The 26,231-nt window shown below is 41.6% G+C and overlaps 3 protein-coding genes and 1 long non-coding RNA gene across 4 annotated transcripts in view; 1 reads left to right on the top strand and 3 right to left on the bottom strand.

The window, feature by feature from the left end:
* The window catches only part of LOC310999534 (complexin-4-like), a 59,970-nt gene extending 47,489 nt beyond the window's left edge, over positions 1-12,481 (bottom strand). The window contains exons 1-3 of the mRNA XM_083989997.1: positions 11,676-12,481; positions 10,250-10,333; positions 9,336-9,722 (exon numbers count right to left, since the gene is read on the bottom strand). Of these exons, the coding sequence (XP_083846123.1) occupies positions 9,498-9,722; positions 10,250-10,333; positions 11,676-11,924 (558 nt within the window). The 5' untranslated portion in view covers positions 11,925-12,481 and the 3' untranslated portion in view covers positions 9,336-9,497. The remainder of the gene's footprint in view (positions 1-9,335; positions 9,723-10,249; positions 10,334-11,675) is intronic.
* Positions 1,523-7,707, bottom strand: cyp11c1 (cytochrome P450, family 11, subfamily C, polypeptide 1; the record flags this gene model as incomplete). The annotated part of the gene is made up of 9 exons (XM_083989986.1): positions 1,523-1,633; positions 2,766-2,984; positions 3,072-3,150; positions 3,500-3,666; positions 3,752-3,936; positions 4,090-4,293; positions 5,594-5,808; positions 6,915-7,070; positions 7,376-7,707. The coding sequence occupies 9 exons, from the start codon at positions 7,705-7,707 to the stop codon at positions 1,523-1,525; spliced, it is 1,668 nt and encodes a 555-aa protein (XP_083846112.1).
* Positions 12,482-15,348: 2,867 nt separating the features above from the next.
* On the top strand, positions 15,349-19,664 carry LOC310999583. The gene is made up of 3 exons (XR_014596060.1): positions 15,349-16,391; positions 18,603-18,965; positions 19,383-19,664. It is a non-coding gene; the product is annotated as an uncharacterized lncRNA (long non-coding RNA).
* Positions 19,554-26,205, bottom strand: clk2b (CDC-like kinase 2b). The gene is made up of 11 exons (XM_083990057.1): positions 25,716-26,205; positions 23,139-23,229; positions 22,980-23,046; positions 22,769-22,885; positions 22,515-22,681; positions 21,317-21,411; positions 20,655-20,784; positions 20,483-20,565; positions 20,309-20,388; positions 20,123-20,213; positions 19,554-20,029 (listed from the first exon to the last, which is right to left on the bottom strand). The coding sequence occupies exons 1-11, from the start codon at positions 25,773-25,775 to the stop codon at positions 19,856-19,858; spliced, it is 1,155 nt and encodes a 384-aa protein (XP_083846183.1). The 5' UTR covers positions 25,776-26,205; the 3' UTR covers positions 19,554-19,855.
* Between the last annotated feature and the right edge of the window lie 26 nt (positions 26,206-26,231).

Here is a 26,231-nt window from a genome sequence, read left to right as displayed (position 1 = left end):
TATAGATGTTAGTAAGCCATTCACACAGGCTTACTGCAATAATTAAAGTAAGCAGAAATTAGTTTTGGTCCAGAGGGTCTGAGAGTCCATTGGAATAATATACATGATAAATTAAAGAGCTAAATAGACAAAGTGCATTTCATAATGTTGAAGTATTAACAGCTTAACTGGCAACCTAAGTGAGCTATGAAAATGTTTAGTTAACAATTAATTATAAGCAATTAGTTCCATGTTACACAGTGAATGGCATACTAGAGGGTAGTAGCTGAGCAGGCTACTATAAAATATCATGACATTAATTACAGATTTAGTTTGCTGCTCTTGATGTCAGAGAGGTTGTGAACTCCAGATTCATTTCCTGTATCACTCCTTTGCATTCACCCAGTGCAGCGTGTTGCTGTTTTACTGGGAGATACTTCATGTACTGGAGGACTATGAAATGCTAATGCCTGCTGTTATATAAGTGTGAGACTTTGAGAAATGAAGTGTCTCATAGAGATGATGTGTCTTCCCCTCACTGACACACTTTAAACCAAGTCTCTTGTTGGTCATTTGAGGAGCTGCTCTCCGCACTGTTGTATCTACACATGAATCTGGGCTGACAGAGGGTGTAAATCGTTAGCCAAAAGACAAACAGACCTTTGTTCCTGAGTTAGAGAAAATTTACCCTGCAGCCCTCTGATCTAGGAGCACACACCTAGAGTGATATAATAGCAACAGGACTTAATTACCAGACTAGCGTAAAGGTCAGCTTTACGCATTAGGACCAAAGTGCAATAAAATGATACTCAGCATAAAGGTGCAATAAAAATTTAAAATTTAAATATGAGAATACATAAGTCACTTTGTATCATTAATACCAAAATCTATTCCCATTTGTTTGTTTGTTTTTTACAATAAGTACTTTATCTCAGCCTGAAAGTGAGTTCCCTGTATAATTTAAGACTTATATCTGGCAACAAGAGTGACAGAACACACACAAAAACAGCAGGAGAGATTTGTCAGCCACAAAAAAACAAACAAATCTGATCAGAAAAACACAGTTGCTTCACAGCAGCAGATGCAGAAATAAGATCAGGTACACTGCATGCAGTAGGATCCTTAAAGAGCCAAAACACTACACAGACAGTGTTAAGTACTGTTAGACTGTAAGTTTAGATGTTAAGGCGGAGAATAACAAACCTGTTGGATGAGTGAAGCGGGTCAAGACTGACAACTGAGGAGGTGTCCAATGTAGATGAATAGATTAGTGTGAGTATCAGCGCCATCTGGTGGGCAGTAGTGTTAAAGCTGCGTTTGCAAACTCAATCCACAATGAAGACAACAGACGGAGGAGTTGGATCTTTATTTGTCAGGATGATGAATTGTTGGACTGAATATATAGAGAGCATGAGGAAGCAAAAATCTGTGTGAAAACACAGCTATATTGTGTGATTTAACATGTCAAGCATGTGTGTGTGTGTGTGTGTGTGTGTGTGTGTGTGTGTGTGTGTGTGTGTGTGTGTGTGTGTGTGTGTGTGTGTCAGAGCTTGCTGAAAGTGATCCTAGGTGGAGTTTCAGGCTGGAGGATGAGGGTGTATTTGGTTTTGATGTCCTCTGTGGATGACACACTGATGTGGAAGCTCAGCAGGATCTAGACAGGGAGTGAGGAGAAAGGTGGGGAGGGGGGAGGAGGAGGAGGGGGTAGTGAGTAGGAGAGAGGAAAAGAAGGAGCAGAATGATGTTACACTCAAAAGTAGTGGATTAAATGTGAGTATAGTAGTTCAGTAGGATTTTGTAAAACTAACGCTTTACAGGTGTATTTCCATATTAGGATATGACGCTTAGATATTTAGGCTACTTCACTACATTTATCTGACACGTCGTTCATTTAATTATTACTCCACAGATTACACTTGTTGGCTCCCAGTCATTTTGACTTGTGGCCACTCTAATAAAGCAGCCTATTGATACTATTGGTTGATACAAAGGTGAAACATGTTAATAAGCAGTTTATAGGAGAATATTAGTCGTACAGTTCACTGGCCAGGTCTACGTGATGAATTTAAGAGCCCAAAGAGAAACAAAGTGTTTTTCCACAGTCTGGCAAACAAACAGCTGTTTTTATGAATGGCCGATCATCTACGTATAAAGCAGTGGTAGAAGATGTATGTATAATTAATGAATCAACTAATCACAACTTAGAAAGCATTTATAAATAGAGCCTAATCAGTGGTATGTTGTGGGAACTGTTATGACTGGCTCGGAATTGTACCAAATTGTACCTCGATGAGTTATAGCCTAATAGCTTCACCTCAACTAGTTACAAAGGTAAAATGCAGCCAATATGTAGACTGCACTAGTGTTAATAATGTAATTTATGCTAGTAGGCTACAACCCAGTAGCTGTTTTGGGTTGGGGTTCTTATAGTAGTAACAAGTGTTGGTTTCTAGTAAATCAAAAAGTTTGAATTTTCAAATATGCAGGAATTTTGTCTGAGCTTTAATTTCACTAAAAGTTTCAGGAGTTTCACTTATAATGGACCACTTAATGTATTGTGTTGTTGATGCCTTTCCTTATGTAAAAACAACTGACAACGTAGCTACTTCTCCCACCACTGCTCAGCAGACACTGGTTGAGCTCCTCTGACAAGTCTGTCAGTCTGTCCTTCTTCCTAACTCAACACAAGCCTTTCCAACTCTTTTCTTTCCTTTCGCATCACATCCCTCTCTTTGATCCTCCTACTCATCTCCCGCTCTTTCCTTCTCCTCTCTGCTGTCACTCACATGCATGAGCAAGAGCTGTATCTCGTTCTCAGCAATCCTCCTCCCGACACACTGCCTTGCCCCGAACCCAAATGCCAAGGAGCGAAACCCTGACACTTCTCCTCCTCTTTGACCTCCTCCGTCTCTGCTGCTGCCCCACCGGCTGGGGTCAAAGCGGTGCGGATCCTCAAACACCTCCGCACTCCTCCCCAGGGGGTAAAGACAGACGTGGACCATGGTCTGAGGGAGAGATGATCCCCGTCAGATAAGGCAGTAAGTCACAGCTGTGATCATTTCAGATTTATGAAGGATTTGGAAGAAACTCACCCCAGCAGGGACGTGGTAATTCTGAAGAACAATATCTTTGACTGGCATCCGCTGCACAGTGATTCCCACTGGGTATAACCTGACACCAGCCAAAACAAACACACAGACACACACACATTCATGTTTTCCAGACGTTGACCTTTGACTTCTCACTCAGTTTTTAACACAAACTCTGGATTACTGAAAATCAATTCTCATCTCAGGTGTGAGGAGGACAGCACATGCCTGCTGATGAAAACAGAAAACTCTTGGACGAGCTGCTCCTACGACCTGTGCATGATGTTTTTCACGCTTTATTGATCTGAATCATCTATCACCTCGGGTTATTTCTATTTAAAACTCACAGGTGATGTTCCTGCTCCAGCTTGAAGGAAAGTCACATCAACAAACAGGAGCCCACAAATAAGAACAAATGTGTTCTCTTTTACCTGAGAATCTCCTTGGTTGTGCCTCTCAGCAGCGGCGCCCCCTGCAGGGCTTTCTGAGGGTCACCACCAGCCTGCGCCCACGACATCCTCACCTGCTGCCTCACCCTCTCCTGCATGTCAGGGTTGCGGCCCAGCTCAAACAGAGCAAACTGCAGAGGCACCGCTGTCTACAGAGAGAAGACAGAAACAGTCAGGGTGAGGTATCCAGGGGAAAACAATCAGGCACACAAACACACACACACACATACACACCGTGTCGACCCCTCCGGCCATGAGCTCTGTGATGTTGGCTTTGATGAGATCCAGAGATAACTGCCCTTTCTCCATGAGTTGGCCCAGGACCCCAGTGTAGTGGTCTCCAGCTGCCCTAGCCGTTGTAGACCCTGGACCCTTGGAGGATGACAGGCGCTGGTACCCCTTCTGGATCCTGGCGTCGGCTGGAAGAAAGAAAGAAGACTTGGATTATGGTGTCAAGTGAGATGGGAGTAATGAAGGAGGAGTATATTGATCAAAAACAGTGAAATAAGCCCTGAAATGTAGACTACAGTCTCCATTAGCATCATACATCCAATCAATACAACTCTGTCTACCATGACTGAAGATGTGGTCCCATGCAGTGGCGTGCTGGGTCCACAGGGGAGCGCCGATGCGGAGCAGGAGGCGATGGGGCAGGTAGAGCAGAGGAGGGGTGGTTGCCAACATCTGCTCCACGGCCCAGATGAACTTTTGAGACTCCAGGGAGGGAGAGGAGGAGAAGAGGCCGATGCGCTCCCCGTACAGCACATGGCAACTGGCTGGAGGGAGGGAGGGTGGAGGAGGACAGATGGAGAACATAACTGACTAGAAGAAATTAAACATTCATAGAATAAATAAATGATATCACCTCCATGCTCATATTTTATGACTTTAGATTTAAACTTAACCTCCGGGGTGACAACCACACCAAAGGTTTGGTACCTGGGACTCCCATGTCAGCTTTTTAGAAATGAAGAAGCATTTCAGACGAGAGAACTGAAAAGGAGTCCAAGTGCTTCAACTCCATCAATAATTGCCACCTTGACCTGGATGACTACACAGAGCTAAACCTCAATAATAACAAGGCCCTGTGGGTTGGGCACATAGTATCACGATCGTTTCTTCAGCAAAAAGCATAAAAAAGTCAAAGTCAAACAAACAGAAAATGGATTATTTTTAATGGTAAAATGTTTCTCTCTGACAGCAAGAATATATTATCCTGCATTTGTCAAATCTAACTCCACACACAGAGCCAGTTTTCTGATTACATATGACATCCATCAGCTATGACACATGCTTGTGTGATATTAACCACATGTAATAGAGTTTCTGGTCTATTCCTACACAGACTTAGCACCTGGCTTGGTGTGCCGTGGTCCTTAATGAGCAAATCAGTATGAGTCAAAGTCATCAAGTCTCCCCCACTTCACTCTCATGTTCAAACAGATGCGTACAAGTGTGAGTCACACAAGCATTCACACTTGTAAATGTGGCACGTTGCAGATAGGCACATGAAAGGAGCAGACCTGGTGAAAGAATGCAGGAGCTTTGATCGTCTTTGGTGGCGTTTCTATTTTTAAAGGTGCATGTTCTCCTTGACCTCCTACATCTAGAATATGTTTACAACAGGTCTGCAAGGTGGGAATGTTTCGAAACAAAAACCAGCCTGAGCAGAAGCAGTGAGATATTGAGGGGAAGTTCTTTTTGAACACATCAAAAAGGTGATGTTCCTGCAGATTGTGTAACGTCTCTGACGTTGTCACAGCCTGCGTCAGCTACCGTGACTCAACCAAAAGGGCTGATAGTAAGGCTGAATGAAAGCCTGTCATAGGAGGGAGGTGACATTAATCCATACTCTGCTCTCCCTCAGGACACGGAGTCCATCAGAAGAGAAAACATCCCCCTGGACCAACATCCTTTTATGCCTCTCTACACTTAACTCCTGGACAGAAACAGACAGAAGCTTCAGTGGTCTCAGTGTAAATAAAACAGGAATTATTGTGCACTCTATTTGCATGAAAAAAAAACACACACAAAGAAACCAAAGGTCATAAATCAGTGAGGATGATGACCTCCGACCTTCCAGCGCGAAGCGGAAGAGATCAGGACTGGGATCGATGGTCAGGCTGCGCCTCCCCTCCTCTCCTCTTCCGTCCCGCTCCACTCTTGCTCGCAGCATTTGACAGAAATCCCTGGCCACCTCATCAAGGAGAGGAAGAAACCGCTGTACGGCCGTAGTCATCATCACCTCCTTGTTGAGCAGCAGACGGTCAGCTCTCCACTCCTCACCGTTCCTGTGGAGAGAAGATTTGGAGCGAGGCGTTAAAATTGCCCTGTTTCACTTCTGCTCAGTCGCTGTGAAGCAAAGAATGTGTGCTGGAAAGAAAAACTCAACTACCGGTACCTTCCTCAGGCAGATGTGCAGTGTATTCTGCTGATTTATTCCTAAGGTCCCTGGTCAACCCACCTCCGTCTTAATTTTAATTTCAACATTAAATTACACTTTACCATAACCATGGTAAGGTCACAGTGATTGGACCCTGAGCACCGTGCCTCCCAGATAAAATCCTGTGTGTGTGTGTGTATGTGTGTGTGTGTGTGTGGGCGGACTTTTTCTTGTAATCATTTTGTGTCCAGAGGCTCCATGCCTCCTTGCGCTCCGGGTTCTGGGCCCAGTAGATAGTGGTACATGAAACAGAGAATCCCAGAATCCCATTTAGACTCCCAAACTTTCAAAGGTTTAAATGAAACTTCATAATTTAACTGCGGTATGTTTCTCTCTACCAGTGGTACAGCACCACAAATCCATTTAAATTTGTGTGAGTGAAAGCAAATGATTTATTTTCTAGTGAATTAAAGGTGCATCATTTCACATCCACATAGAGAACGGTTGCTGCTGATATGTATACTCTGCTTGTGAAAACAACCTGTCGCTTTGATGGAGTTTTTCCCAGAGCCTGACCTGGCTCAGCTTTGGTTTGTCTTATATACTGCATGTGGAGTTTGACAGATGTATACATTTACCATCAAAGGAGACTAATTTAGTCTATTGGTCACATGATGGGACATGAAGTTTTCTGCAGTTTTATCATATGCTCAGGATTAAAGGCCATACTGTATCAGCCTCTGCTGCACTGATATTGTCTATTATTTCTCACAATCCCACAATTTCATTCTAATGTGATGCAAAATCACAGAAACAACATTGTAATTTAAAAAAAGGACAGCAATTCATTCATTTATATTCACGTAGTCATATCAAACACCAACTCACGAATAAAGGCATGACCATGAACTTTACGACCAGAGGGGAGGTAAGTCCCCATAGTCCCCGACACAGATATTTGAAGCATCACTACATAAGAAACAACGCATGCATATGCACAGGTGTGGTACTGACTTGAGGAAAACCCCCTTGCTGTGCTGTCGTGTCTCACGATGTGTGGCCCAGGGCTGCAGGGTCATCCGCTGGGGGTGCAGGCCCTCTGAGCGAAACAGCTCCCCAATGTCTGATGGTAACATGATGTTCACACTCCTGTGTGTGCCCACATGCTCCCTACACACACACACACACACACACACACACACACACACACACACACACACACACACACACACACACACACACACACACACACACACACACACACACACACACACACACACACACACACACACACACACACACACACAGAGAGAAAGGCCATGTTGCAAACTCACATGCATAATTAATGATCAGCACTCAGTCTAGCATCATTGCCATACGTAAGGTGATCCACTCCTCACAAAATGCATCCTTGTTCTTTCAAGTGTTTTTCTTTTTTAGACATTTACAAATATTCTACTCTCTCCCCCCTTTACCTGTAGATGGGGCCGAGGGCGTTGAAGGTCCTCTCCATGTGTTTGTGGAGCTGCCTGAAACAACCCTCTCTCCAGAACTTCAGCAGGTTGACCCAGCCATTCTTCCCCGTGTGAGGGATCTCCTCAAAGCTCCTCAGCCGTCCATCCACACCTCTCTTTCTGTCTCCTGCGCCCTGACCTCCATTTCTTCCCCTCAACTTCCCATCTACCACAGTCCCTGCTGCCGTCATACACAGAGCCTTTGGTGAGGCGACACCAAAAAACACATTTCTGGACCCGCAGGCGCCCTGTGCTCTGGTGCACCCAGTCACACGGATGGACATGCTCCTCATGGTCCAAGCGAAATGTGTCCATTGGCCTCATGCAGAGCTGTGACACCCCCCTGTTGTCGTTGTTTCTGCAGGGCTGATTATTTCCCTCCTCCTACCCCAACCTCCTGCCCTTGAAAGTGCTGTGTCACTCTGATGAACTGATAGGAGGTGATGATTTATGAATCTGAGTGTCAGAGTTCAAGAGAAACACAACAGAACCCGAATGTCAGACTGATCCACAAGACAAACACACTCACAAACTCACAGCACATAAAGGCCAAAAAGAGTGAGAACAGCTGGCTGAAGAAATCTTTAATACAAGTCTCAGCCACAGCTAAAAATCAAAGTCAAAGGTTATAGGTTTCTACCTCTTGGTTTTTTCTAGGGAATCTTTGGTTTCTGCTTCATGTTGTATAAAATCATCTGACTGGGCGGCATTCGACTATTTACATGGTTGAGTGCAAACAAAGTAGTCACAAGAAACTAATAGGTTTAAATTTGGCTCGTACACATTATGGATACAGTTTGGCTCACACACATAGATGTGATACAGGTCTGAGAGTATGTACAAAGAAACAACAAAACGTTTTTTCAAACATTTTCTTTTTATAAATAAATAATGAATAAAAAAAATGACTAGATGAAATGCTACATCATTGATTGTGTCAGTGTGTGTGTGTGTGTGTGTGTGTGTGTGTGTTGTGTTGTGTTGCCCTGAGGTTCCTTACTTGTGTATAGATCCCATTAGGATCTATAGAGAGCTGCAATAGCCCTGTAAGTATGTAAAATAGCTGCAGTAGCTTCTATTATTAAACTACCACTACCACTTATCAACACGTCAAGATTTCACTAGTATGTACAACATATTATTATATAACAACCTTAATACAGGGTTATAAAATGATTATTCTAAATGGGGGAGGGGATATGATCAAACATTTAAAAGAAAATGTGAAAATCTCACTATTAATGATACTAATAGAACTGGAGGACATGTTACATATTGGCCTACAATGCAGTTCATGCAAACATGACAGTATACTATGTTTCACATCCCCCTATCTAGTTTTTATAAGCAGTACACACCTAATTGTAGTTGTATGCACCCATTACCATTTATTAATGAAATGTATTTTACTACATTGTGATTTGATATCTGATTTCTACAACAGTTAAGTTAAAATTGCTGACAAATAATACAACATTTAAACGTAATAAACTTGTATGTGTGCATACAACTACATTATAAAGTGTTATAAACCATTTATTGAATATCTACACTGTAAAATAAAACAGGATTAAGTACTAAATCCCTGGTGAAGTGATTTTAACCTACTTTTGAATACAATTATTATACAGCAATCATGATCGACAACATGTATGTTACGGCCGATAGGGGTTCTGCCTTGTGTCACTTTCTAAACCATTTCCTATTTTATTTAGTGTCTTTGTGTGTGTGTTTGGGGTCATTGGTGGTCTGTTGTTATGCCCCTTAGGGCCAACATAGCTGGGGCGTAACATAACATCATATTTCTAACCCAAGTTACTGCTTTAGAGCAGATATAAAGTTGCCTGGCAACTACACATTATTATTGCTACATAAAAGACAACAATAAGTAGGAGTCTGAATGAGATGGTTTCACGGTAACGGGCCAGTCCTGATCCGACTGAATGACTGAATGTTCATGTGACATGTAAAAGCAGTTTCAGTTTGAGCAACAGTGACAGATGAGTCTATTTCCCCCTCTGCTTCCCTCCAACACCACAGTCAGAAGGGCGGTGTGATAACTGTCCCTGTGACCACATATTGATCACATGGCCTTACAAGAGTCCCTACTTGCTGGTGTACGAGTTGCCGTCTCTCTGTGCTTCCTCCCTGTGAGCGCTGCTGTGCCGAAGGTCAGGCCTTGAAAGGCGCTCAGCAGGTTGAAGCCGTTGTCCTTGCTTTTGGTTTCAGGATGAATGATCTTCAACAGCTCTTGGGGGAGCGACACTTTCCCGCCAAAAGACCCCAGGTGGTTTGTGTCCTTCGGGCTCTAAATCACGATGGGAGAAAATGGAAGAGGAAGAGACTTGAAGGACTGAGCACATCCCCAAAAAAATGAGAACTTGATGCTATGTGTTTATCTACACTACTCATGTAACATGGATAACAAACAGAGACCTTCAAAGTGTAGACTGATTATTCTGCTTTTGAAGGTTTGACTGGATATTTTCCTGTTAAAAATGTCTACATTATGAATAACAGTGCTTTTTGGCAAAGATGAATGGCACAAAATCCAATTCAGGTCAGACAACACTGAGTTCTAGCCATGTATAGGCTGTTTAAATAGTTAAATGTCAAGTGTTGAGTTGCTGCATATGTTGTAGCACTGAAGTTTGCAGGCCACTCATACATTAGACTACATTAGTAAATTTTACTTAGTTTCTTTTAATCTAACAGGTAATGAATATCAGAAGCCAGTTACATTAACATTCATTCAACAGCTATTCACATATGTTAAAATGTGTAAAAAGCAAATTAAAATGTACTTCTTGTTCTACAATAAGCACTTCCACAGACCTGAGACAGCTGGTATTTTCTCCTGAAATGATTTCTCATAGATGCTCTCTCTGCATTCTTCTGAGCGTTCATCGCTTCACGATGCTTTCTGTAAACACAGCAGACAAACAAATACACTTGACAGGCTGCAGACAGAATTCAGTTAGGAAGCTCATCTCTTTCACAGCACAGGTGACTTGAATGAACTCAGTTCATATTGGCTGGCTCTTCTAATGAAAGTATCACAAGACAGCTACAGATAGTGCCATTATAAAAGTGGCATACCACATGTATGTGTGGTGATTAAATTTCTGTGTTTTTTCACTTGCGTTGGTCCTTCCTTCGCTGGTTAAGGACTATTCTATCATGTAATAAAGTAGGCTACTGCATATGTGAAATATAGCCTATATATATTTAAATGATTATTAAGTCTTAATGAATAGTACAAAGTGTATGGTAGGCTACCTACTTTAGTTATTATAATTAGTTACTTACTTTGCCCAAATGAAAACATGCTTTTTAGATATTGAGAATATGAGCATTTTAAAAATTCCCAGGTAGCCTACAGTATAAGTGAAAACTGACTTTTCTTTGCCTGTGAAGTAAAAGTTTAAAGCAGTGCTATAAATGCAAATCCACATTTCTGACACTAAAGGAATCCACGGGACTTTTAACTACATGTATCACTCCTCTTCACAGGTGTCCTGTTAACTGTTAATTGGTGTGACATTGACGGTTGCTATCGATCTAAAAGTACAATAAACCTTGCAGAAATAACATTTGAAACAAATTATAAATGGTCACCCGAAGAGGACAAAGTAGCTTGTCCGTGAGCTGGTCAGGAAAATGTTTAGCAACTGTTCACTGTTAGTCCAACTGCGGACTACAAACTGTGTTTGCGTTGTAAAATAAAAGATGAAATAAATAAACTAATCATCTGTTGTTGCTTATTGGTAGAAATATTTTGTAAAAGCAATATCACACTCCACTCGTGACGTGTGTGTTGATTATCAGCACAGCTGTCACTCACATTAACTCCTTTCTTGTGATTAAGTGTATGACGTGTTATAACAGCAGGGTAGTGCTGGTACAGTAGGGTATTGTTACAGTAGCTAGAGTTCAATGTGTTATTACAGTAGGCTTCAAAAAAAGAAGAAACAGCCCGCACAACCTCGTTATGCTCCAAATATTTTTACTGACAACGTTTCAGTAAAAATATTTGGAGCATAACGAGGTTGTGCAGGCTGTTTCTTCTTTTTTTGAAGCTTTCCCCCTTAGCCCAGCACGCCAAGCAAGGGATGTGCGTATACTCTTACAATTATTACAGTAGGCTAAAATATGTATTATTACAGTTCAGTATTAAGTGTTATTACAGTAGGGTATAAAGTTATTATTTCCTCAACTGCCATTTCCTCCACCACATACATTGTTGTGTTTGTGTGTCCACTTGCCTCTCTTTCTCCAGGTCTGCCTGGTATGAGTGGAGGGCTGCTGGGTCTTTGGGCTGTGCAGTTCGGGGGGGAGGAGCCCTTCCAAACTTCTTGCCCCCTCCTCTGCCTCCCCGACCCCTGAGCCCCCTGAGCCTCTTGTTCCTGGGTTTGGCACACAGCTTCCGCTCCCTCACCCCCGACACACAGCTGGTCAGCTTCCTGATGGGCTTCTTCAGGGACTTTTTCATTCTGAGCACGGGCTCCATGACGCACCTGAGTTCTCAGGTAGGCTACTGACCACGCCCCTACTTCTTTGACTGATGATGAGTGAATATATAACGGTTTTCTCCCATGTGCATGTTGTGTTGCTCCGGACACACACGGTCTCACGTCCTGTGGCAGTAATAAGTCAAGTTGAGACCTGCCAAGGACGAGGACAGCAATCAGACAAGGCTCAGACACACAGCATTAGTCAACACACTCATTATCCCAGAGGTTAGACACATAAAAGAGACAAAAAGTGACATACACCACACTCAGACTCTTTTTCAGGCCATTTCCTAACATCTTTCGACACAGAAAGTGAACATAGCATGGTCACACTTTTCTTACCCATGCAGGTGGCCACGGTTGACCTGAGGCTCCCAGCATAAAATCCTGATAAAGCTACAGCCAGATGGCCTCCACTGCTACCGGACAATCCCCTAAAGCTCTAGACCGAACCAGAGAAAACCAGAAGAGGCAACAAATGACCCTCTATGAGATGTTGTGCCTCTGGCCCTTGGTCCTCACTGGAAAAAAAAAAAGACTGTTTGCTGTTCCAGGTTTCAGCCGCTGCTTCTTCTGCTGCCTTCCACCTTTTCCTCCTTCAGACTCGCTGCACACCTCACTGCCCCCAACTCTCCTATACAGATTACCACTTAAAGGATTTAATGAGCGGAATCTCGTTAGCCATGGCAGGGAATGGACCCAATGACTCACGTGTTTGTGATGAAGATTTAGAGCCACTAGCTGATGTCATGCTGAGTGACACATGCATGCATTCACAGGCCTGACATCAGTGTTGGCCCCATTCAGCCTGAATTTATTATTTTATTTTTTAGGTGCAGCAGAATGAGAAGAATTGGAAATGGGGGGTAGCAGGTATTCAACCTGGGTGTAGGGATGCAGGGAGATAAAAGAAAAGTATTGACCGAGAAACTGTCAAGACGAACGGACAGCCTTCCAACTACCGCACCACTCAAGAAAACATGTCAATACCACAGCTCGGTAAAGGATGCAGGGCACGTTTTTGTGTTCTACCAATGAAACAAATCGGTAAAGTGTTCCAGGCAGTTTCTTCAAGTTGCTGTGATTTGTTGTAGACAGTCTGAGTGAACTGTGAGCTGCATGAATAACAAGAGATGCCCAACAAACACAGAGAGCTAAGAAACAGAGCATTTACCTTGTCTTGTAGTACAGCATTGTGTATTTATGAAGAGAGTCTGCTCATCAACTCTCACACAACTCAAAACCTGAAAATGAAGACATAAGAAGACAACTCTCTGTTGCATTTACATTGTTGTTGTCATTCTTATAATAGTGTTAATTCTGTTTGTAGAGACTATGAAAAGATTTTTCTAAAACATACCCCTCTTTCTCCCATGTTCTTTATGTTTTTCTTTGTTAAATCCTTATTCATGTAAATCGACCTATTGTAGTTCTTCCATTGTGCATTTATGAATAGGCCACTACACACTCACTTAAATGGTGTATAACACACTATAATAAAGTAACAAACCTAGAAGGACATTTTCTGGGTTTATTAATGGATAGTTTTTTCAACAATTGCAGTGTCAATCTAATGTGTGTCCAAAGCAGGAGTTATTGCTGTTGACAAATACATTGAGAAACATATGACAAACACCTCAGTCTTATAGCTAGACATACTTTAAACCAGATCTCAGCATCTGCTCCATCACTTCACTTCTTTTTGGTTTTTAAATGTCTTTAAATCTCTCTCCACGGTGTCTTTAGTGCTCTGTGACCTACTCTCGTTCCCTATTTGGCAGCAGCAGCAGCAGCACATGAACCCATTTGAAATCCTACAGCGTCATTTTTCCCTCTTATTCTTTTTTTCCTGCACTGTCCTTGGTCACTTCGATTTCTGACAGGTGGAGCTGCTTTAATGCTTTAACGAGATCACCGAGAAAAGCCACGCCTCCTCCAGCATGTCCACCAACAGATCTGGGATCAGTTTACTCCACCAAGCTGCAGGCACTTACAGCTGAAAGAAGGTTGGTCCTGTGTCAGCAGGACTTCTCCCCAGGAGGCACAGAAACTGAGCACATCTTACCCTACATATGATGCATGTTCATATGCTCACATTCATATATTAGTTATGTATTTTCAGCTGACTTCAGATAAATGGCGCACACTGTGATGTTCATTTGTTGTGTGTGTGTGTGTGTGTGTGTGTGTGTGTGATGAACCAGAGCTTCGTTGCAAGAACAGAAACAGAAAAGAGCCAGTTAAAGGATTCTCAGGTGGATCAGTGTCCAACACGTGACAGTCACTGACACCCACACATTAATACACACACATGTTCTTGTGCATGTAGAGGCGTGCCTTCAATACAAACAAAAGGTAAGCTGCATATAACACGCACACACACAGACAGACAAAATCCAGCTCCAGTGGTCAGAGATAATGCTGAGGTCACGGCCCAGTGAGGATTTCAGAATAAAAGGCTAACTCATGGCAATGAGCTAATTAGTGCATTACCATGACACAACATGTAAGCGCATGTGACCTCACATGTGCTTACTGTGTGAGCATTACACAGCAACACACACGCACACAAAAACACTTAGATACAAATGCACTGTCATGTAACACCATCAAACAGCCTTTGCAACATTTTTATGTAAACACTAAAAATACAAATATACTTATACTTACTCACTAATAAGCTATATACAAGTAATGTATGAGTAATTACGGAGTGTGTCCTCCTTGGTGTACATTAGCCCACTTGTTTTTTGACATGCATTCCTATAAATTATAATTTTTGATGTGTATTTTTACTTTCTATATTTTGTGATTATTTATACTGTATACACTCCTTTTTTGATACATTAATGAGTGGGTACAGTACATTTAGATTATGCATTTGTATCTCATTATTATAACGGGTCCTAATTATTATACTTTTTTTTAATCTATATTGGCTCCTATCATGAGAGTTAACACTCAGATGATGAAATTTCTCTTTATATCTTTCTCATGCTATTTATGGTGTTTGTATGTACTTGCCTTTTATAGATGAGCTTGTACAGTAAATTGGTTCTTGCATCTCATTGATCGATTAATTGTCGGGCTGTCAGGATCAGGATGTCATTCACCTTGTCTATTTAAGCACACACCTGATGACAATCAAGAGCGAATCTGATGAAGCAACAAGTGAAACGCGTTTTACTTTTGATAATAATGCTCTAGTGTGCGCTGGAAGTTTTTTTTTTTTAAATTTTTACCATAAGTAATGTACTATTTATATACAGCTTGCCTTGTTTCTTTGCACACATTAAAGTGACAATCATTGTCAACAAAACTAACTTGTGCACTGGGAAACAGCAGTTAGGTTGCCTTGAATCTTTGTACATAACAGCATGAAACTGATTTACTTTCCTTCAACAAGTCTCCATGTAAATAAAACAAGTCTCTTTATTTTAATTTTAGCAGCATTCATGCTCATTGACAGCCTAAAATTACCTTTAACATTGCCAAGACGGAGGATCATATGCACATTTATACACCCCCTCACTAATACACACACAGCCAGCCCCGCATACACACACACACACACACACGCTCTCACACTTCAGAAGTATAAAGTCTCATTCAGTCAGGCACACATACGCTGACACGAAGTCTCTCAGCTCTGCCAAGGCTGAAGAGGAAAGTTGGCATGCGCACACACTCGCCCAGCCTTGTGACCGTGCTCTCTGCTGAGCTGCACTCAATCATGATGCCAGCGCAGGGGTGCGAGTCAATGGCAGTTACATGAGGAGCATGTGTGACGTGCACGGATGGACCGTAAACGCTCGGCCATGAGCTGAGAGGCCACAATCACACCCTGAGAACAGAGGAACTGAATTTATTATGACTAAAGAAATGATTCCATACAAAATGTATTACAAAAAACATGTTGGTATAAAGTGACTGAGAGCATAAAACTGAAAAGTTACTTTTTTTTTTAAAGCATTTGTATCCACTGTATATCCTCTAAATTTTAGAGATACAAGATGAAGGTAAATTTTACAGTTTCAGCCTTTAGAACCAGACCAGATCTACTTGCACGTGAGGATCAACCCCGTGGTTTTACATGTTGCTGCCCATTTTCCACAAAGCACATGTATTCACATTACAAGCTGACCATTCAGCACCTGTGCTTCTGTATTTTAGACGTGAGATATTCTGCTGTTCCAGGGATCCATTGGTTTCCATTCATTTCTGTTTGGTGCAAAACTCTGTTAGCACACTGTTGACTGTTGATTATTGTTATGATGTATAACAGTAACGTCATTACAATGAAATGATAGCCTGGGTAAACCCATGCTGCCTTGCGCGCGATTTTATTCGCTCTGCAAGTCGAATCTCAATCTACATTGAGATGAAGTTAGCCAGGCTAATGAAATGACTGAACAGCATCTAAATATTCATGTGCTGGAGTATGTGTTTATGTGGGTGTATATGTGTTTATGTGGGTGTATATCACTGATTCTTGAGAGTCGGGACAAAACATGTCCCACATAGAAAAGTCTTATTTATATCAAAAATAAAGAAATTAATAATGATTGACATACTCATAAAGTTAGATCTAAATGAGTTGTGAATACTGATGTTATGTTTTAGCATATATAAGTCCTTTTTGGGGGGATATTTGTTTAATTATATGACCAGTGGTCAGACGGCCCATGTTATTTCTCTTGTCCTCAGCAATAGGTCACAATATTCACCAGCCCCAAAAAACTTTAAAAACCTCTACAATTGTGAAAACATTTATATCAAATCAAAGATAAGGGTTATAAATGTATAAAACAATGCATGCCATGAACATCTAAAAATATTTTCCACAGAAATCTGCCCATCAAAGTTGTGTCCTCTGTTTCCGTCAACTCCGTCAGATTTTTTCATAAACCTCATTAAATCAGGCAATAGCATGGCCAGCTATCCCCTGATGATCCCTTTTCATTCTCCTGGCTGTGGTGAATGCATCAATACCACACATGGTCTGGTAAAGTTGACATTTTTTGATATTTTAGATGAACAATGTCAATTTTCCTATGGTCACAGCCGGAGCATGTCAACACCATCTCTCACTTATGATACTTGTTTAAAACCATAGTGGACTCAATGAAAGTATTTTATTGAGATTATGGAGACAGCTAGCAATAGCCAAAAAACTAGCTAGCTAGCTGCAGGGCTTTTTTCTGCAGAAGGAAAAAACATGCCATTTCGTCAACTCCGTCAGAGTCAACTCCGTCAGGTTTTCTGTCTGACGGAGTTGACATGTAAGCTGACGGAGTTGACAAATCCACCAATAACTGCTTAAATGTGCTAATATTATACTATTTTCAAATATAGTAAAGGAATAGAATGTTATTTTAGGGTTTTATCTGCACATTAAGGTAGGTATATAGCATGCAATTACATTATTTTACAATATACTTATGATTTGTAGAGCATGGCCAGACTGTGGTCTGCTTATTGAATAATTGTCTTCTCTTTTCTATCTGCTTATTATTGGATGACTTTCCAGCACATGTGTTATATAAGCACTTGTCTACATGTTTGATTTATTGATTGATGTAAAATTTTAAAGGTACAGTGTGTAGTTTTCACTATTGAAAATATTCACACTTCTTATAGAGCAGGGAAGAAGTTCAGTGTTGCTTTTTCAAATCAGTTTACTTGGACCATCATACCAAAAGTGCACCTGTGGTAATTTTGTCTTGATATATTTTAAGACATGATCCATAGGATCTGTGTCCAGAATGCCACAGCATCCAGTCTCTTTGACTCGGACAGTGTGCAAAACCCTGCCTTTCCACCATCATTAGTGTAATATATGCAGTACAGTGTCATTTGTGGCAGATATGTCCAAAACAGACACATCTTCCAATCAAATGCTAGATAATGTGACATTATAGAAGGTCTTTGGAGTACAAAATGAAGAAGTGCAATTTTTTATAGTTTGAAATGGTGTATTTACAGTTTTGTTTATCATAGTTGAATTAAAAATATGTTCAGTAAGACAAGGGATTGCTATTTCTTAATTTAGTGTCACTTCCATCTGTTTAAAAAAGGTTTTGCTCAATGATCAGAAATGCAAATACAATTTTGTCAACTCCGTCAGCTCCGTCAGATCTTCATCAGCACCGTCAGATACATGTTTTTGTAATTTTTTGGGGAAACAAATAATTCTTTCTTCAGTTTTTGTTGTTTAAGTAATAAAGGATCATCAGATCTACATCCTCTTGTGTTTTATTCACTTTAGGATTTTTTTCTATAGTGGCAAAATAAAAGATAAAGTTGGAAAATGCTAATTTTTAGAAATCTGTGTATTCATAACAGTGTGAAATTAAACCTTAAGTTTATATCTTACTTTTTATTGCATATCAGAGCAACTAAACACTATTAAAAAATACATCAGAACTTAACATTCTTGTTAGGCTATTATAATTATATAATTATATACCTTTAGTGTGTCTGACGGAGTTGACACAAATCAAGTCCTTAAGGTAAACATGTGAATTAGTTAAAAATGTTTTTCAACCTCCAGCCTGCACCTTTACATGGTTAAATAGAACAGATCTTTATCTACATGAATATATAACTCTAATCAATATAGTGTACATTTTAAAAAAAAGTTTTTCAGAACGTGTTTTGTCCCGACTCTCAAGAATCAGTGATATATGAGTGTCTATGAATACAGGTAAGAACTGCAAGGGCTGGGGAGTGGGACTAAATTTATAACTGCCTTTTTTCCACATTTTTACAAATAAATCTAATACTCAATTCACTTTTGTAAAGGTTAATATGTTAAAATGTATAAAAAATTCAAATTACAAAAAAATGCAGTGATATTGTTCCATTGAAAAACCTTCATACTTCAAAGTCCAGAAAATGATTTTCATATCTCACAAAAATGAATGTTTTTACAAAAAAAACAACCCATGTTCACTTGAACATGGTCAGAATATTTTGGACAAAAGTGTCTGTTAAATGAATGAATGTAATGTTCAGAGGCTTAGTGAAGTTTAAAGGTGTACAGAAAAGAAAACTGAATTTAAGCCCACTCTGGATCATAAAATTAATGTGATAACTCATCTTTCAGACGATGTAGGCCAAACTTTGTGCAAAATTCTATTTTTGAGTAAATCCGGGATGAAAGTGTGTATTTTTTTTCCGCATTGGATAATGCAGGCGCATGGATTATACGTCAGCCTGTACACGATTCACCAGCCACTGCTATTGGATCCGTCATCCGTCATTCAAACGTCTGAGACACGCACACACACGCACACACACGGAGCTCGGGCTCGCCCCAAACTTTGAATATCCCGCCCGCTCGATAACGACCAATCAAATTTGTTTTCCTTACTCGGGTAAACTCGTGTTGCAGCTCGTGACAACTCGGCGCGACAAACAGGACAAACGGCCATTTCTGTACACCTTTAAAGACTACCTTTCATGCTCAGTGCAGTAAATCACATTGCCCTTTAATGTAACGACCTGTGCAATATAATTGAAACTGTCTTCACTGACTCCTCTTCCACTTTTCTTTTTTCACACTTTCTGCTCCTGATATAAAAAAGCCTTTTCAACCATACCCATCAGATTTGGCCTTGACCTTTGTGAGACAGTTATGGAAATGATGTCAACATTGTAACTCTGTTGGTTACGCTGAGGCTTTCATCTGTTATGTTAGTGACTCCACATCTCATCCATCCTTAAGTTCAGCTATCGTTCTTCAGTCTTTCACCACCATCCGGTTCTAGACTCCATCAGGAGGAGCGGGTGTGTCCCTGTATTACACATTGCATAATACCACTGTTAAAATGTGATGTGAAGTACATATGATTGGAAAATTGGTAGCTAAAACTTGCAAAAGCAGCGGTGTGGTCCTCACAGGGGGCAAGTTGACTATTCAGGGTCATCTGCTCATATCACTGCTGTTTCTCCAGACTTGGCTCTTTGTTTGGTACAGGAAGAACGGGTGGCGCAGAGCAGAGGAAAGAGAAATTCGTTTCGAAGGCTCATACTCCAGCATCTTCTCAAGGAGATCGAAAAAAAGGTGGTGCTCAGTCCCATGTGACAACAAGTACTTCTGAAAAAAAACAAAACATGGATTCAGGGAGAAACATAATGTTAAGTTCACGTGGTTTCTTGATGTGTAAAAGTTCAACCAGCCTCAGCTCACCCTTAGTGGTTTGCACTTGGCTTTCACGTAGCGTCCGGCCTTTGAGCACTCGTTCCAGTCAAGACGCCCACGGTGGAAATACTTGCACTTCCTGAAGGAAAAAACAAAAAACAAAATGTCAAATGAAAAGTGTTTGAGTGTGTGTGTGTGTTTGTGTGTTGTTGAGTGTGTGCAGCTTTGTGCTACCTGCTCTTTTGGATCATTCTCTCTGGAATTGGTCCCTTTATTCTCTCCATCATAGCAAGATGCTCCCTATTGTGATGAGTCTACGAGGGGGTGGGGGGAACATTTATCAGTGAGATCAATGCCATCCCATGTTCGACATGCAGTAACTCTACAAGCTCAGACACACGCGTGAACCTGGAACAGCGTGAAGCCTTCGTAGTACTCAAACAGGACGCAGCCGATACTCCAGACATCACAGGGGTGGCTCCAGCCCAGCTCTGTGGGAGGGAGGACCCATCAAATGTTTGCAAAACGAACAGGACTGACGGCTCCTGGTTGCTCTCCAGTCTAAACCAGCATCTCTTACCCAGAATGACCTCCGGTGCTCGGTAGTGACGCGTAGAGATGACGGCTGAGTGGTGTTCATGGTCAAAGGTGGCGCTGCCAAAGTCAACAAGTCGCACGGTTGTGTCGTTTATTCTGCGCTCGTTGCACTTCTGAGGGAAGACAGGAGGGAGAAAAGTCTATAAATTCGACCTTATTGAAAGGATAATTTGAGTCTCTGTGTTATGTTTGGCCGCCCTGGCCGACCTCTCTATGGTTCTTCATAACGGCGCTGTCCTCAACAATTTATCTTAGGGTTTAGGGAGCAAAGCTACATAACTGTAACGAGGTCTGACAGGGGAGGAAACACGCAGAGACTCAGATGTGTAAACAAACCCACAGTTTAGCCAGATCTACACCTCTTTATTTACACGACTTGGTACAGTGTGAACTGTGAATAATCGCAATGTCACCAAAGTTTAATGAACTAAGGTGGAATTTTCCAACCGATTTACCGCCCGTTGTCACACTGAGGTCAACAAACACACAGTCTGCTTTAATAGATATGTGTGTCGATGAAGGGAGCACATGTGGGTGGTAAGCAGGTTGTGCTGATACAAATTTGCATCCAAATCGACGACTACAAAGCAAATCTCCCCGCATTAATCCCCTTTCCAGCCTCTCCTGCCTGTAGTCGTTTCTAACCTTCTCGGCGTTGTATACGAGGGAGTAGTCTGAGTTGACAAAGAGGATGTTCTCAGGCTTCAGGTCGGTGTGAGTCAGCTTGTTGTCATGGAGAACTGCAGTGGAGACAGAGGCGAGGGAGGGGGGGGTGGGGAGAAGAGAGAAAGTAGATTTACATTCAGCAGGAGTGAGCCGACGCCCTCGTCTGGTCGAATTTCGGCTGGTTGAAATGTCAGACGTCGTGATGTCTGATCAGAATTCAGTGTTTGTGGACATTGATGTGTATCAGAAACCCCGACGGTGCCTCCATGTCTGATTAAACAGCACAAAAGCCCTGTGTGTCTTGTGTCCCATTCGCTGATTAACTTGCTACCAACCCATCAGGATGTTGTAATGACATCTTTGCTGAATTATTAAAATTGAAAGTTGAAGCAAGATCTTTTTCCCCTTGTCTTTACAAAACCTAAACGGTTCCATGTCAAAGTTCAAGAAAAAATAAATAAATAAATAAACTTAATGAAATGAAAAATGAAAATGAAAAGTCTGGGATCATCAAAATATTAGAGCAAAAATGAAAATGTAATGTAAATATGACCTCTTTCTTTTTTTGTTCTCTGGACTTGAAAGAAACAAGGAGACAAAAACAATTGTAACATGCACATTTAGCTATGTTTGTCCTTTACTTTAAAGCAGAAGTAAGCGAAATGTTTGTGTTAATATAAGTCTTAAATAGTTATATCTTCCGACAGCAATCACTTATATATAGTGTTAGGTCTGAAACACGGGTCTGTCAGTCACTCTGCTCTGCTGTAAGCCGAGGAGAAAACTTTCCTTGTATCCTACAACCTTTATCCAATGAGGAGAGAGAACGGCATAAAGGGGCGGTCCTCTCTGTGTGTGCAGCCAAGGGATGCGCGTGAATGTGGTGACGTAGGGACGAGGGCGGGGACTGCTAACTCCATCGGCTGACAAGAAGTTAGCCGAAACGACCGGATCGCTTACTTCTGCTTTAATCTGGTATGGAAAAGTAAACCAGGAATACACACCATCAACTCCTCCAGGTAACAGTCACCCCCCTAAATATCCAACTGGCTTTTCTGCTGCAGTGGAACAGCTGTGAATAATCTGCTTGCTGTCATCATCACTGACACTGATCCACAGAGGAGGCAAAAGGGGGCAACCACAACCACACAGTCGGCGTGATGCACGTTGGACTCACAGCTGACGGCGTGGCAGATCTGGGTGGCCATGTGTCGGATCTGCTTGATAGGATAAGGCAGGAAGTTGTTTGCTTTCAGGAAGTCAAAGGTGCTGAGAGACAGTAACTCCAAGGAGATGCACACATGGCCGTAGTAGTTAAACCAGTCCAGTATCTTTACGTAGTGTCTGATGAGACGATGAAAATAGAGGTGGAACGCATCAGACAAAAAAAAAAAATAGAAACAACGTCACAATCGTGATCTATGTACTCACTGCTTGTTGTGTGGGTCTTTCTCACTGATCTTCTCCAGAACATTGATTTCCAGTTGGGCTGCTTCCCTGTATTTGTCCAGGTTCTTAATGATCTTCAGAGCAATTTCACGTCTCCCTCTGCATTTTAAAACACCATGTTTACAGCAGGTCGACACTTTACATGTTTACATGAATACCGGTCCAACTTTGATTTTTATTTATGCAACATTACCTGCCATGGTCCAAACATTGCACCACCTTCCCAAAGGTCCCTTCACCTAGTGTGTCCACAATCTCATCTGTAAGACACGTAGAGGTGAAATGGGATATTAAAGCCAGAGACCTTTTTATTTGGCCGGCCAACTCTTCTTGAACTTGAACTGATACCTACACCTGTCCTCGATGACGTCCCCTATTTTGTAGATCAGGTGACCGTTTTCGGTGTCCCTCTCGTTGTCGCCTGGAGCTTCGCTGCTGCTCCGCTGGAAACACAGTCACCGGGCGCGTACGGCAGGTGGAGGAGGGGAAGCAGAAAGCAGAAATCAGCCTGTTTTCATCACCCCACAAATACAAATACACAACAGGTTGAGTAACATGCTAACCAAGGTCACCAGCTGGAATTAACATCCGACTGCCACTGATGCACACAGTCAAACAAATCTGCACTAAAAGGCACTTAATTCCAGGCATTGCCTCAGAAGTGTAGACTGTGTTAACGCAGCCAGGATTTATAGAGAAGAATGTGAGCTTATGTGCCGACGAGGTTGATGCCACTGACCTGAGCTTGTTTTAAAGGAAGCTAATAAGAAATGCCAAATGACTTCTGGCCTCTTTGGAGGAGCCGCAGCTCTATTTCCATCCACATTCTGAGACTGTTATTAATATCAGAAGCCCAGCATGTGCTGAGGAGACACTTACTGTAGGGCACAAAATAGACCGCGCACAAAAGCCAGCAGCACTGGCACATATAAACACACACAGTCAGCATGTGATGTTGTTGTCAGAGGCCTGTGGAGGCTGAAGGCAAAGAATAAATAATGTGATGCCACCGGATAACGCAGATGTCCAGGTCAAAGGACGACAATGATGCAGCCGTGACAAATATTTGTAGAGAGAAAAACCACCTGTCAACATACTACTGTGGATGTAATCGTGTTTTTTTTTTTTTTTTTTTTTACATTATGTGTAATAATATCAGCAGCTGAGTGTAAGAATGTCTTAGTGTTCGTTGTGTCCCCCTTTTGCTTTCATGACAACATGCACTGAAGCTGGCACAGACTGCACCAGTTTGTGCTAAACCTGGTGACCCACATTATCCCAGCATGAGCTTCTCGTGGTGTCGCACAGTGCTCTGCTTTCTCAGTCAAGGTGGTGTTTAAGTGGTTCTAGCCAAGTTGTGTGTGTGTGTCCACTAGGGTTGCAAAATTCCGGGAATTTTCAAAGTTGGAAACTTTCCATGGGAATTAACGGGAATATATGGGAATTAACGGGAATAAATCAGAAATTTACAAAATTGAAGGTTGGCCCTTAACAGGGAACTTAAATATAGTTGGAGAAAATATATTGTAGCATAATCTTGGCTAAAACAACCAGATTTATTGCAAGTGCACTTAAATATCTATGCTATTCCATGCACACAGCATACTGCTTACTGCAGGGCTATTGAGGCCATGCCCCCTACATGCACTGTGCAATCCTCCATAACATGCACAGATGATTTCTTGAACCCTGGACTCCTTTAATTTAAAGGGACAACGAGGAGTTTTTGAAAGTGAAGTGTTTTCACACTACATTTCCCATGAGCCTCCGCGCACAGTGACATTCTTGGACCGGCGCAAGACGGACAAAAGCAAAACATTTGGGGGGGGGGGGGGGATTCATTTACTCAACATTCATGTTTTTGTTGTTCAGTAAAATAATTGATTCTTCAAACAAGAATTAAAACTTGATAAAGTTCTACTCACAAATATCTGTTGAAATGTCATGTTTTTTAATTGTATTATTTTGCATGGATGTCTGCTTATGACAAAACAAAATATTTACATTTATGTTTGGACATGATACAGTTTGTTTAAATTGCCCCCAATTTCTAGTTAATTCCCATAAATTCCCACAATTCCCATAATTCCTGTGGAAAGTTTCCAATTTGGAATATTTCCAAAATTCCCCAGCTTAACTTCCCATGGAAAGTTTCCGGATATTTTCCGCCCCTTTGCAACCCTAGTGTCCACAAACCTCTCACCTCTCTGCTACTGTCATTAGTGTAAAGCTTTTATTTATCAGTAAAGAAGATTGTTTTTCCAGTCGTTCATGTGAAATTTCGCTCATCCTCTGCCTCTCTCTGGCCTTTGTATGTTGTTTAGAAGCTGCTGCTCTTCCTCTGACACCACAACAATACAGACTGTCTTTGAACAGGACATCTGCTGATTGGAGTCTTGTTTTTTTTTTATTCATTTAGAAAAGTCTCTATCTGTGATAAAGTTGAATTTCTCTCTCTCAGGGAACAGAAGTTTGACATATTTACCCTCTGATGGTGCCACTGCCTTATTATGCTTTGTATCCAGTTTCTGCAAAGCCTTTCAGAGCGTCACGCACAGCTCCCTTAGAAACCCAGTTTAGAAACCTCAGTCTAAGTGAAAGGAGGTTTTAAAAGGTCTGCTGAGAAGAACAATTTGACTTCTGACACTTTCGCTTAGTTCTGATGCCATTTTCCTCACCATCACAGTGCCGCTTGGTAAGAAATAACGTGCTGGAAACCTGAGGCACAGCTTTGTTGATAATAAGTGAACATTAGCTGAGCCTCTAAGGAATCAACGAAAGTGTCATCTGAATACAGACTTCATAGGAAATATCTGAACCCTTCTGATAATTTTCACACTTATTTTGCGGAGACTCTTTCAGATTCTTGCACTCCACAATAAGATGCACAGCAAACTCATGCACAGGAAAATGAAATGGAGGTACTCACAGAGAGGCAAATACAGTCCAAAAAACCCTTAAACAGTGAATACAGCTCTGTCTTTCCCATTATGCAGAGCTACTCAGAGAAGGGATGAAGTGGAGTGGAAGAGGATGGAAGAAGGCTGTGGCGAGATGCAGGAGAAGCAGCAGCAGCAAAACTAGACAGTGAGGGAAAAGAACAGGACGATACAACATTAAAGCAAATAACACAGAAACCGACCAGAGGATGTGAAGTTGTGACAAAGTAAAAAAATAGCCTACAGCCCTGTCAACAAAAAAAGAAACAGAAGCAAAGGAGCGAAACACAACCACACGGTCCAGCCGCAAAACCAAAAGGAGAAAAACAAAATACTTTTGAGAGGAATCAATGAATAAAAGGGAAAATCAAGACAAGACAGCTGAAGCACAAGACAAAAACAGAAAGTGACAGACAGAAATGAGACGATAAGACAGGGGGAGGAGGAGATGTGGGGCGACGGGCAGACAGAGAGCGAGAGCTGAGACGGACGCTAATAATAAACTT

Source organism: Trachurus trachurus, assembly GCF_905171665.1.
Source record: "Trachurus trachurus genome assembly, chromosome: 16".
Lineage (NCBI taxonomy): Eukaryota > Metazoa > Chordata > Actinopteri > Carangiformes > Carangidae > Trachurus > Trachurus trachurus.
This window is presented reverse-complemented; position numbering and strand designations above follow the sequence as displayed.